Source organism: Fusarium graminearum, chromosome 2, assembly GCF_000240135.3.
Source record: "Fusarium graminearum PH-1 chromosome 2, whole genome shotgun sequence".
Lineage (NCBI taxonomy): Eukaryota > Fungi > Ascomycota > Sordariomycetes > Hypocreales > Nectriaceae > Fusarium > Fusarium graminearum.
Window position 1 is genome coordinate 4,180,526 of NC_026475.1, and position 13,257 is coordinate 4,193,782.

A 13,257-nucleotide genomic window follows, 5' to 3' on the forward strand; every position below is an offset into this window, starting at 1 on the left:
AACATGCACCATGTTCATTCCTCCACATCCGTTTATTGCAATGTCCACATCAATACTCGGCATTCATCATTAACTCCTGGACTCTGGTTTTGTTGACTCTGGTCTCACTGGCCCCGTAGCCGCACTGCTTGAGCTGCCCTTTCTGCTTGGTGTCTCTGCAGTACCCTCTTGAGCGCTGCGTTCCAAGAAGTTTGCCCAGAGTTCTGACAGGGACTCCTTTTCTTTTGCAGACGATGTATCCGCAAAAATGTCGGTGTTGAGAGAAGGCGAGCTCGGTGTGCGATTAAAGGGTGAAATGGGTAGGCGCAAATTGTTAGAGGTGCCTGGACGAGCAAGACCAGCTTGCTCGCGCTGCTCGTCGGTCCAATTCAAATATCCAGCCATGACCTGAAGGACCTGGAAACGCTTGGCGTCACCACGGTCGAGTGTAAGGAAGTGGAGGAGGTGGTTGGTGACAATTTGTCTAGTAGTAGTTAGCATAAGTCGTCGTGAATGGGAAACAGGTGAACGAACCTGTCTACATTGTCCTCTGGCTTGGTCTTCTTGAGATATCGCAATGCCTTGGTCAAGTGATCGTTCAACACAATGGCCTCGTGCCTCAACTTTCCAATAAGAAGGTTTTTCTCCTTGACTTCCTTCTCATAAGGCGCAGTTCGCTCAAGCTCTTGTGTCAGAGTCTGTTTTGCTGTCTCGGCCTCAGTGGCACGGGCATCGGCTTCTTGCACCTGCTTCTTGAGATCTTGAATCTGCGCCTCGGTGGTCTCGACCATGTCACGGAGCTCCTTTTTGCGGGCATCTTGGATCTCGCGGAGGGCGTTTTGTAGGTTCTCGATAAGAGTCGCCTGGCTATCTCTGTCTGTCGTAGCGCTCTCGTAATTCTGTCGTAGGAGGGTGACCTGTTCCTCTAGCTCCGAGACCTTATCGACCAGGCCCTCCTTAACGGAGCGCTCCTCCATGGCAATAACTTCCCATTCACCCATGGCGTTTGCGGTTGTTTCCATCTCTGACTTGAGGTGCTGAACATGTCGGAGTAACTCTTCCTTCTCTTTGTTCCAATTCTGTGCCGATAGGTTGTTTCGACTTCGGAGGGTGTTGAGTTCTCTGGTCGCATCTTGTAGCTCCTCCTTTAGTTTGGCGACATCATCACCAGATGATACTGCATTATTCCTAAGCTCTTCGTTCTCTGCCTCGAGCTCTTCTATACGCTCTTTGCTTTCTTCGAGTTCTGCCTTATCGCGCTTGAATCTATCGCTTAGTGTCTGTTTGATCTTTTCGACACGACCGAGAAGGGTCTGGTATTCCTCCTCGGCGTTCTCCTTGGCGGCATTGCTTTCTTCCAGGTCGCTCTTGAGCTGTGTGACTTCGCTGCTGTGTGTCTCTTGTATGCTCTCGAGCTGCTTCCGTAGCTGTTCAACCTCGGCCCGCAAGGCCTCTCGTTCCTGGCTCATGGCTTCTAGCTTGGCAGATGTGTCTGAATCGTCGGTCTTTGCTTTTTCGCCATCCACTGGAGGGGGTGTGAGCCCGTTGCTCTTGTTCTGGAGCTCTACGGCATGCCCGTTGCTTTGAACAGTGGGTTTTTCGTTTACGTCTTCGACTCCTGCATCGACTGGCGTCTCCTATATTATTGATACATGTCAGCGCGCGCGCAATTGCATGATATGGGAAGCGTCATGGCTACGTACGGGCTGAGTGGGCGTCTCGGGCTCGTCTTCGAGAGCGTCTTCGAAAGCGTCTTTGTCCGAACCCAGTTGAGGCTCAGAAATATCAGGCTGCTCCTCAGAAGCCTTGTTCTTGTTGGCGTTCTTCTTCTTGTTGTTCTTCTTCTTTTTAGACGACCCTGCACGAGCGGGAAGCGAGGCCCCATGGTTAGGACACGTTCTCGACTCTCGATTTCCACCTCAATTGCAGGGGTAGGGATTGCACGCACCTGAATTCGTCACTTGGGTCGGGTTTGTTGTAACGGCGGACGACATGGTGAGCTTTGAATGCGCCAGTCACGATCATTCAGAGGTTCAATGTCGTGCAGATAGTGTTAGCGCCGGGGTTGCTTTTACGCGATAATGGATGCAGAATCTAAAATAGGTAGGCCAGGTCAGGTCAGGTCGATTGACAGTACAGAGTGGCCTCCCTGGTGTTGGTGTCAGGTAAGGTAGGTCAACGGGAGGGATTGAATTCCACCACGTCAGCTGGGGTTATGGTGGGATTAGTGGACGTCAGTGCCTGAAGCTCCCTGGCGCTGGCAACGTTTCAACGGCTGCAGCGTCATTCCATCAAGTCGGGTCCGAAGTACCGGCCGGCTACTACTGTAGCATTATATCAGTTGTAATATCAGCTTCTTTATTTATATCTGAAACCTGGAAGACCAAAGAGACTGATTGGATAGTGACATATCGTATGTTGGGCTTTGACTCACGTATCAGATTCACTGCTATCGAAACGGTGCAAGCAAGATGCAATTTGCTCAATTATCCACGAGTCTTATTGCATGCAACTGCTAATCTTACTCTCATACGCTCCAGATCTATGTGTTTACTTTCCAAGACACGGCTCAGCCAAAAATTTATTTGGCAAACATAGCATATCTCTTTAGATGTTGTGTATTCCATGCACCTTGCTTAACTTTTGGACCAACGAACGACTCATTGTTTGTAACTGGACTCATCTTGGAATATCCATGAACGGCCTGTATGAGAGATTATTGATATCTACAGCGCCTCATACTGAACAAAAATAAGATTGACCTAATCTCTGATAGCGTTAAGTTGTGGCACAGTAAGATGGATTTGAGACTAGCAGAATGATGCACTCAAAGCAACACCAAATAACACCACGAGGATGTATCAATTCACCTACATTCCAGGTTTAATTCCTCTAACTAATAAAGATATGAAGAATTTCACAATATGTTTCTTACCATAAATCCAGTCAGAGGGAAGTAGTTCAATACGGCGTGAATAAAGACGTTTTGCTCAAGCTGTAGGTTAGCTTCAAGAGAATATGGCTGAGTCATCGTCAAGGTGGATCCTCATGCTCTTTTTTTCCTTATTGCGCGCGCTCTTCGCAACTTTTTTTCTTCTTCACATATTTTACCCTTCGCTATCACTGTTTTTGAAATGGACCATTGTATTCCCGTGGCCTTTTCGCGAACGACTGCGAAGTAGACTATAGAACGCCTTTCATAATCCCGTTGCTTGCTCTTTTATTTTCTATGAGTGCTATGGGTTCGCTTATGTGCGTACATATCTTCGTAATAAATAGTGCATGTTTGCAGCAGCAAGAGCTTATGTCTCGATATATAAGTTTCTGGCACTGATAATGCATGCAGCTTGTGACCCTGATGAACCTTTGATATTGTTCCTCTCCCTCTCACCGTCGTACTTGTGTTATTCCTAGCGGATGGATATACCATTCATCTACAAAGGAAATATATGGTGTTTGCTGGCAACAGTTAATTGTCACGTTTTCCCTTCCGAAGATGGATGGCTGTTGCAACCGCTGGAAATATGCGTACATACTATCGTGGCCCTTTCCCTCGTCAACAGAGTGCTCGTACATTCTTGAGTGGTAACAAAGTGATGTCCAATTGCATTCATTTCATTATGGATTCCTTTTTGAACTATATCTATGCCGCTTTAACTCCGAAAACCCATTGAATTGAACAGTTCTGTACCCGATCAAGCCTTGGTCTTGCGACCCTTGCCTCCTTTTGTTGCCTTACCCTTTGCAGCCTTTGCTTTGGGGGCAGCCTTGGGCTTGGTCACGACCTCGGTCTCCTCAACAACTGTCTCAACAACCCCAACGGGCTCCTCGGCCTTGATCTCCTCCTTCTTCTCAGCGGGTGTAGCCTCCTCGATGGCCTTGGTCTCGGTCTCGGCCTCGCCGTTCTCGATAGCTGCAACAGGGGCAGGGACGTCCTTCATCTCGGGAGCGTCAAACTCGTAGCCAATCTCCTTGAGCTTAGCAGCCCTCTTTGAGCGCTTGGTGTTCTCCTTCTCGACCTTGTTGGCCCAGGCAGACTCGGACAAAGGCTTCTCGAGCTTGTGACCGGCCATCTTGTTCCAGGGGACCTTCTTGAATCGTCGGTTGGCGCTCTTGAACATATCTTCGTGAACTTGCTCCTTGGGAATGACTCGGCACTTGAGAATGTGGCCGAACAGGAGGTAGTTGTCCATAGTCTTGGCGACAATCTCGGCGGTAGAGGCCTCGGCGAACTTGACAAAGGCGTAGTGCTTGCTGGCACCGGTCTTTTTGTTTCGCGAGAGTCGCAGCGCAACAATGGGACCGAATTGCTCAAAGTACTGTCTCATCTCGTGCTCGTAGAAACCGTGGGGGATGCGACCGATGTAGATAACGCCGGCGTCCTCGTTGGAGGCCTTGGCAGCCTTCTGAACATCCTTGGAGACCTTGGGGATCTTGCCAACGTCCTGGCCGGACTTGAAGCTGGAGTCGCCCTCGGTCATGTCCTCGTCGCCGGAATCGAGCTCCTTCACGATCGCCTGGACCTCCTTGCCCTCCTCAGCCTCTGACTCGGACTCATCGGGGATTTCGAGTGTGGTGGACTCCTCCTCGACGACCTTGACTTCCTCGGCGGGCTTGCTCTTCTTGGACTTTTGCGCCGGCTTCTCGGCGACCTTTGTTGTGACGGCAGTCTTCTTGACAGACTTCTGCTTCTTCAGCGACACAGGCGACGCATCGGCGGGGGCTGAGAAGGGTTGGTTAGTGGTCTATAAAGTAATATTGCGAGTGTTGTATGCTCACCCTTTCGCTTAGGCTGGGCAGCTCTGGCAGCGCCATTGGGCTTCTGAATGTCAGAAGCAGCTTTGGAGAGTTAGCGCATGGGTATTTTATGATTTTGGAAGTACTTACACTTTCTCTTTCTCAATTCTGGTGCCATTGTGTCTGATATGGTTGTCTTGATGCTAGGTACGCAAAAGCTAGACACCCGCAGAAAAAGATGCGTGGAATGGGAAAAAATTGGAATTCTGCCACGTCTAATTAGGGCGGTGAAGGACATTGTCCACTATCAGTTTATCTTAGTGGGGGTTGGGGTCCTTTCAGTGGCATGGTCCACTAAAATATGATCGGAGCCTCTGAAGCTTATAACCAAGGACCTCGCGATAGTTTAATGGGTGAACCAGATCCAGGCATCTACACTTCATCTCTTTTTTTGACAGAGATCGAGAAACGCACGCCACCCGATACTACACGCGATACCGATAAATGCGAATAAGGGGTTGATCTTCATCAATTCACTCTTGTTTGACGTCTTATCTCTCCCAAGTTCGAATCATACCAAATAAACTAGGAGTTTACCTGCAACCTCCTGAGCTTTACAAAGATCAACGTCTAAACACGTAATGTCGAAAAAGCAAGAGAACTTAACACACGAGGAGGTGTGGGATGACTCTGCCCTCATTAATTCATGGAATGAAGCATTACAGGAGTACAAGGTGAGTTACCAAAGGACACATCGCGAACAACCGCTGAGACTTTTGGCAGAAATATCACAGCATACACGCAAAGGGCGGAAGTGTACGAGACCTCGAGCTTCAGAATAAGTAAGAACAAATGGATTGAACGTCAATGATAATCCACTGACGCATGAATCAGGGCCGAGATAGAGGCAGAGCCCGAGTCTGAACAACCTCAAGTAACGGAAACAGAGGAGAGTGTTTTGGCTTCAGAAAAGGCGGAGGAAAATAAGGTACGAACCCTTGTGCTAATTGCCTGCTTCAACCGAGCCTCGTCCGGTCTCTGGATCTCCTATCTCCCGTATAACTAACCATCTCTGAAGATCTCTCCGTCACGGAACGAAGCCAAGGAATCTACACCGTCGCAATCTCAAGGTGTCCCTGCTTTTCCGATACAGACTGTCCTGGGTTCTGGCAAGTCCCCTGTTGCCTCTGTCCACTGTACAATCTGACTAACCAATCGCAATAGTACAAGACGAAAGTCTCAAGAAACTCCTCATGTCTTGGTATTATGCTGGCTACTACACAGGGTTGTATGAAGGTGAACAACAAGCTCAGCAGAAGCACGCGTCTTAAGCGAAGAAACAACAGTATAAGCATATTACCCTTGAAACACGGAAGGGCGGTAGCCATCAACCAACGTGGCTGTGAGCGCCATGAGTTTGGACATGGGTTCTCGGTCGACCAGTTGCCGTTGATGCGACGACCCAAGGTTGAGATTGCCGTTTGCTCGGGAGTACGTGCATGAATGCGTTTAGATGAGAGATCTGGAGGGCCATGGGAATTTGGCAGAACGAGTCACGGGACGTGATGTTTAGATGATTATGTGAGTATATATCAGACCGAGATATAGCATTCATGGGTTAAGATTTGAGAGTGAGCAGCAACGCTAAGTACGGTGCAGGTCTCCATAAAGAGATGATATCAACCTTATGCTATGATTATAGCAATTTGGAAGCTTAAACGGCTTGATATTGGTACGTTCGGAGATATTACTGTGAAATCTTCCCCCGTGACGAAACCCATGCAACTTGAAGCATCGGCCAGTGGGGATAATGATTTGCGTTTCTCAACCACTGCATCACGCCAATTAACAGACACGCGGTTAACGAGGCCAAACTTCGAGAAACATAGCCTCACAAGGAACGAACTCATCCGAAGGAACCGTGGAACTAAATGTTGGTCAAAAAGGCCAGACGAAGTCGATGAAACCTCAACGATGAAGATCAATTAGTGAAACGAATGCTATACTGTTCAAACGGAGACTATAATATTTACTATCTTGGCTTCAGCCCAGTACCTCGTCAATAGCAGCAAGCTTCCAGTTCTGGTATAGCAATAGGCTCAAGCGGTCGTAGTCTAGAACGGAGAGGAGTACTCCCGTCCTTGGCTCGTCGGACCTGTCTGCATGTGTAAGAGTTTGGGTCTCATCACTAAAAAACCTGCCCCCTGTTGATGGCTTGCAATACGACCCTATACAAGGCTCAATTAAGCAAATTTGCCCTATACTGGGCGCTGAATAAGAAAACAACCCAATCATTATCTGTCGCATATAATTCCCTTGGCGTTGCTTAGGAGCAAAATGGGGTAAAACTCCAAAACACCAAACGTGATCCGAGACGGATCTGTCACAGAAACGACCCCCCCGCACCAGCAGTCGTTTCACGGGAAACCACAACGCTACAGGCCAAGACACGCTGATCGGATCTCGAGAAACCGAAGCGAGAGTCGGCTTCTTCAGTGGCCGTGTTTCGAACATGCATTTGGAGGCCTTGTCTTTCCAAGGGGTTGCAGCGGCCATTGATTGATGTACTATAATAAGAGCACGCGAGTTCCACGACTGTCAATTCCTGTCTCATTCCCATATCTCATTCTCATTCCACATTTTCTCAATTGTTTCTTCGTGCTTCATTCATTTTGCACCTAGATTTTCCTTTCATTGAAGGCAGGCCCTCATTCTTCATTTGAGTCCCTCTTAATCAACTAAACCGATTCAAATCTCTGGCAGATAATCTCTACCTTTTTACCCTTTTTTACTTTTTAATACCCACAACGATATCATGAAGACTTCAACTCTCGCCATGGCCGCTTTTGCGCCAATGGCTTTTGCCGGCCGTTTCATGGCACGACGAGACCACCCTGAGCCCGCCATGGCCATGCCTGCCATGGAGGCTCCCGCTGCTGCTCCTCCAGCTGAGCACCCCGCCGCTGCTCCCGCTGCTCCCGTTCATCCTGCGCCAGTCGTCGAGGCTCCCGCTCAGGTTGTCCACCCCGGTGTCACCAAGGAACACAAAACCGAGATCATCATCATCTGGCAAAACCCTGGAGCTGGTGCCGAAACCACAACGATCGCCGAGAAGGTTACAGTTACCGAGACCGTGACAAAGGGCGGAGAGGTCGCTACCCAGCCTGCCGCCGCTGCCTCGCACACTGTCACCGTTGGAGGCCCTGGTGGTCTTGTCTACTCACCCGAAGAGCTCCACGATATCCCTATCGGTGACACCGTCGTTTTTGAGTTCCTGTCACAGAACCACACTGTCTCCCAGTCCGGCTTTGAGACCCCTTGCGATCTCATGACCGGTGGCATGGACTCTGGCTTCATGGCCAACCCCAACAACACCGTCTCTCCTCCTCCTCAAGTTGCCATGCAAGTCATGGTTGACACTCCTCTGTGGTTCTACTGCAAGCAGGGTAACCACTGTGGTCAGGGCATGGTTTTCTCCATTAACCCCACCGCCGAGAAGACACAAGCCAAGTTCAAGGAGTTGGCCATCCAGCAGAAGGGTGACGGCAAGCTTGCTCCGATCCAAGGTGGTGAGCCCGCTCCTCCCGCCGCATCCAAGCCTGCTGAGGCTGCTCCTCCTGCCGCTCCTCCTGCCGAGGCTGCTCCTCCCGAGGCTACAGGAGTTGTCCCCGGCAAGGGCACCATGGCTCCCGATGGAAGCTGTGTCTGCCACGTCTCTTGTGCAGCTGGCGCTTTCCCTGCCGCTGCCCAAGGCATCAACTCATTCGGTGGCATGGCCGGTAAGTTTACACCATTCAGTCTCAACTTCTAACAACAAAGACTAACGGTATCTCAGGAGCTCTGCCTTACAACATGGGTGGTGTGAGCTAAGTAACGACATGAAAAGACGAGGAGTGTTAATACCACGGAAGATTGCTTAGTAGTTTGCGATGATGTTATTACTTGAATGTACCATTTATGTATGGGTTTTAGACGGTCTCGATTATTTCCTTGGGTAGCCTAGATGGCAATGAAATCTTCACGGGTTTGAAGATCGGTTTAGTTAGTTAATGGGACAAAAACCTATGGGACGAAACTTAATTCTTGATAATGATTTTGCAAATGCATGCCTTGAATCTTGACTCCATTATGATCGTGAAACCTGTTCAGAGGAATACAATACCCTTCTCTAGTAAAATGTCAAACTATACCTATACAAGGTAACGGATGTTTTCGAAGTGCTCCTGTTTATGATACACATACCTGACTCTGTTGACTATGGCATGTCGGATTTGCGGACTGGCCTTTAAGAAGTTATTGATAGATGTTTGGCATCGCGCACGACAATCAATCGCCGGTTCGTGAACCATGCACCACAGGTAGAAGGAAAAGGGGAAAGGCAAAAGAAAGAAGGGACCTTGGAGCTGCTTGTTTAGCCATCACGAGCAAACATCATCACAAAGATGTATTGATGAGGCTATAGTTATAGTAATCGTTTCTGAAAGACAACCCATATTATTGCACCGCTTCGCCAGTGCTACCCAAAAGTCGTTTCGTTGCGTCGCTGAAAGGAGTGTCTGGTTCCGAACGTTCCCGCTTCCTCTGGTCCATATTCCATCTCTTCAAGTTGTGGTATTCCGTGCAGATAATCGATGGTATTCTTTCAAACCAGAGTGGACAGTGACCGTACAGCAAATCGCAGCGTTTATTTCTTGCCCTCGGCGGCCTTGCGAGCCTCAGCTGTAAGTGATTATGTTAGCGATTGTGTCTTCGGGTCATGGTTGAAGACAGAGTTGGGGGCTGTTGGTTGGGACATACCAGCAGCCTGCTTCTGTCGCATGATATCGGCGTTTGATTCCTTGGCATGTTGCATTTGTGTACCGCTCATCTTGTTCGCTTTATCCTATAGCGAGGGAACAGGGTATGTCAGTTTCTGCCCTGCCGCGCATTTTCAGAGTAGGATTGGGGTGAGTCCAACCTGTGGTTTGTTCTTAAGGTTCTTTTCACGGGCCTTATCACGCTGGTTGCCGCGAGCCATGGTGTCGGATTGAAACGAGGGATACGAGTTACAAAACTTAGACAATAAAGACGTATAGAGAGATTTGGACCGTCAAACGTTCGTATTCGTGCCAGAGGTGAAGCGGAGGGAAGAGAAGAAGGTCGCGACACCAGCGGCCAGACCGTCAGATGAACCTAAGGAGGGACTGAAGGCTTGTGCCCTTTCCGCTTCGGTGAAAGTCCTAGCAATGGGTCCAATCGGAGGGCAAGGTTTCACGGAAACCTGAAAGGCCTCGATTTGGGTTTAGAAGTCGACATAGGGCTAATCGGTACTTTGGTCTTGACCGACAACTCGGTGTAAGTGTATGTATCTTTGTCTCAATGCCAACCCACTTAGCTCTCGCTTACAGTTAGCCTCTTACAGTATTTTCCACTAGTAGAAGTGTTACCAAGGATATGGAACTATTTAGTCTATACACTCGAACAGTAGCAGACAACCACTCTGTAGAAAAACATGTTTTATATAGTGGTTACCGAGGAAAACTACCAGATTTCCACGCAGGTTCGCGTAAGAGATCGTATCGTGCAGAATGCCCGATTAGGTTGATGGTCAGATGCAACGCTGAATGTGCTATTGACAACTTGATTGGATACCAATGTTCAACTTCAAGAAACCTCATTCTACCATATTATACATCCACGACACAGTTTAGAATAAGCGCTTGTTAGCAGTGAGCTTAAAGCCTTGACACGGGGTAATTGAATATATTTTTACCGTCATGGAAACACAGGCGCTTAACTTACACGGAGGTCTAAAATAGAATCGCGCCTATGATCCCGATTCAGGGCGCTTGATGTTGGTCTAGGGTCTAGAATAAGCGACCAACATGTCCAGCCAACACGAGATGTTGGCTTGGTATTTCAGTAGATGGGACGGATTGGCTGGGTTGGAGTGGAATGATCCTCTCAAGCCTGTGACCAACTGATTGACTTGTGTAAGTGATTCAGATCAATATTGACGAGCCTCCAATGCTCCGTGGACGGCCTGGTGAGATTCCGAATGCACAAGCCGTACCCTGAAACTACAACATTACTATACACAGTAAACACATTTTCAAGCAGTCAAAACAATCAACAACTTAATTCCTTTTATTATTCTGCACTTTTTTCTCAATCGCTGAATTTAAATAAATTTAGGCCACTGGCTAGGCTTCTTAGCGCTGCCCAAAGGAGGTCCACTACAGGCCCTTGCTAGTCGGCCGAGGTCTGAAACAACGTTTCGACACTGGACGGCCAATCGTCCATCTCGTCAACCCCGGTCTCGAGATTGACTACACGCCAAACCACCAGCGATGTCGCCCAAAGCTCAGGAACACAGCGCTTGGTGATGAAATTGCATGAGTACCAGACTTAGGCGCTGAACTGGGTCGATTGGCCTGAGTCGCTGCGACCTGTAGCTGCCGGACCCCTTCTACTACCTCTCCACTCGGAATAAGCAACCGCTGAAACGGAGTCTGGATAGAGGCTCATCCGCGGCCAGACATCAAGGCCATGATACGCCAGCGCTGATGTGCTTCTCTATCTCTCCATGTTGAGCCTGAGCGGAGCCCAACATCAGAGTCAATCGTTGACGCGATTCGATGCGGAGGAGATCGAATCGTGAGTCGCTTCGTCCTTTGGTTGGCTCCTCGAGTGAAGAACTGCTTCAGCTTTACTTGCTTGCTTGCTTTGTTTGATGGGGGTTGCAGGGATCGAGAAAAAGTCTGTACCTGGGTATGCATTGTCTCCAAAAGATTGAGGTGTCTGCCCGTTGTATGACTCTTTTCATTCTTAAAGACTGTGCCGGCCAACTGTTCCATCGGACCCCTCTTCTGCCTTCCCATTGTTCTCCATTCATTCAAAGCCCAACAATAATGGTGTTCAAACACCTCCATTGACACCAATTTTCCTCTCTGTCATTAATTCGCTTCTATTCTTCCCTATTGTTCTCTTATTGACTGTTCGGACCGGTTCCACAATCAGACGACTTTCGCTTGCTCCTCATCAACTCACTTTATATACTCTGAGCCACTCACTTACCCACGATTACTTCGTCTTTTCACTGTTCAATCATTTCCTTATATCTACACAGATCAACTTTCTACGCCCACTTAAGAGCACTCGGTAAGTCCTATAGAGATATTGTATATACACTCACTCTAACCTTCACCCCTAGCCTTCCTCTGATCACTACTTTCGATACTATCTCGAACTAGCAAATCCATTCAAGGACACTCTCCTATTCTACTATCTTAGACAACAACTTCTTTGACCATGTTCGGCGAAAAGATCCGTGGTCCTGGCATGATCGTGCTGCAGGTACTACGAGTTATCACAATCATCAGCCTTCTTACAGCCGCTGCCGCCTGTTGGGTTCTCGTCATCAAGATCAACCGATCTACCGGCTGGTTCTTCTTTGAAGCCATGTCACTAGTGCTCATGAGCTCTGCCACCATCTTCCTCATCATCTCCGAACTGCCCTTCTGCAAGAGCTACTTCCAGAAGAATTGGCCTGTCTTCTCAGACGAGCATGGTCTCACTTGGCTTGGTATTGGTCTTCTCCTAATTGGATCCAATATCCTTGGGAAGCTCAACTCTCCCCACAACCGCGACAACAAGATTGGGCTTCCGTTTTGGCAACTCATTCTGGCAGCCGGAATCCTGACCCTGACCTCTGGTGTCCTCAACCTCATCTGCTCAGTCATCTTCCGAGACCGCGACATCAACTCTCGAATGATTCGCGCCGATGGCTCTCTGGCCCGAGCCAAAGAGGATGCCAAGTTTTTCGGCAAGTCGAATTCCAACTACAGTGCTTCATTCAGCGAGGAACGACCTAAGAAGACGTTCATGTCCTACTTCTGGAAGAAGGATGACTCGCAATCTAGCTCTCCACCACGACGCAACATCAGCCACCCAATTACCCGACCTCACATTAGCCAGCCTGTGGATCATGATGTCGAGCGAAACGCCCCTCCTCACTACGATAATGACCGAGACGACGACTATGACATGGACCGCCGCAGCCCTATCGTCCCTGCCGTTCGCCGCCCTGACACAGCTCTGCACCCCATCAACATGCGACGGCCTGCGAGCCCCAGCATGTATTCTGAGGCACGCATGTCCCGTTTCTAGGTGTGACAAGTGGTGTCACTACAATCCCTACGTGAAAGGGAACAAAGGGAAAATCAGGAGGCGTTTAGGGACAAGGAGTCAAATACCCGGAGGTCCGCCAGGAAGGGACCTATATCTATTCAATTACCTTCTTTTGCATGTTTCATAGCATTGTTTCTGAGCTTTTATACAACGAACTTGACTAACACATTTTGTACCGTGACTTTCTTGACCTTGGATCCTTTGTGAAGAAATAAATAGCTTTAGAGCGGCCGGTCTCGGGCGGCAGAGAATAACCAAGTTATTTCATCTCATGGGTAAGTAGCTATTGGCTGTTTTAAATACCAGAGATTGAGTGCTGACTGGCTACAATCAACCAGATTGAAGTTAACCTTTGATCAAACAGGCCCTCGG

General features: G+C 48.7%; 5 protein-coding genes across 5 annotated transcripts; 3 read left to right on the plus strand and 2 right to left on the minus strand.

The window, feature by feature from the left end:
* Positions 1–69: 69 nt before the first annotated feature.
* Positions 70–1,973, minus strand: FGSG_04393 (uncharacterized protein; the record flags this gene model as incomplete). Its single annotated transcript, XM_011322911.1, has 4 exons — positions 70–463; positions 514–1,616; positions 1,683–1,837; positions 1,928–1,973. The coding sequence occupies 4 exons, from the start codon at positions 1,971–1,973 to the stop codon at positions 70–72; spliced, it is 1,698 nt and encodes a 565-aa protein (XP_011321213.1).
* Positions 1,974–3,603: 1,630 nt separating this feature from the next.
* Positions 3,604–5,014, minus strand: FGSG_04392 (uncharacterized protein; the record flags this gene model as incomplete). The annotated part of the gene is made up of 3 exons (XM_011322912.1): positions 3,604–4,702; positions 4,759–4,818; positions 4,990–5,014. 3 exons carry the CDS (start codon positions 5,012–5,014, stop codon positions 3,675–3,677), a joined length of 1,113 nt encoding a protein of 370 aa, XP_011321214.1. The 3' UTR covers positions 3,604–3,674.
* A 343-nt stretch (positions 5,015–5,357) lies between these two features.
* Positions 5,358–6,829, plus strand: FGSG_04391 (uncharacterized protein; the record flags this gene model as incomplete). The annotated part of the gene is made up of 7 exons (XM_011322913.1): positions 5,358–5,450; positions 5,500–5,558; positions 5,611–5,704; positions 5,795–5,912; positions 5,954–6,207; positions 6,419–6,448; positions 6,764–6,829. The coding sequence occupies 7 exons, from the start codon at positions 5,358–5,360 to the stop codon at positions 6,827–6,829; spliced, it is 714 nt and encodes a 237-aa protein (XP_011321215.1).
* A 600-nt stretch (positions 6,830–7,429) lies between these two features.
* FGSG_04390 (uncharacterized protein) lies at positions 7,430–9,005 on the plus strand (the record flags this gene model as incomplete). Its single annotated transcript, XM_011322914.1, has 3 exons — positions 7,430–8,495; positions 8,552–8,577; positions 8,916–9,005. Exons 1-3 carry the CDS (start codon positions 7,553–7,555, stop codon positions 9,003–9,005), a joined length of 1,059 nt encoding a protein of 352 aa, XP_011321216.1. The 5' UTR covers positions 7,430–7,552.
* A 3,001-nt stretch (positions 9,006–12,006) lies between these two features.
* On the plus strand, positions 12,007–12,864 carry FGSG_04388 (uncharacterized protein; the record flags this gene model as incomplete). The annotated part of the gene is made up of 1 exon (XM_011322915.1): positions 12,007–12,864. One exon carries the CDS (start codon positions 12,007–12,009, stop codon positions 12,862–12,864), a length of 858 nt encoding a protein of 285 aa, XP_011321217.1.
* Positions 12,865–13,257: the final 393 nt, after the last annotated feature.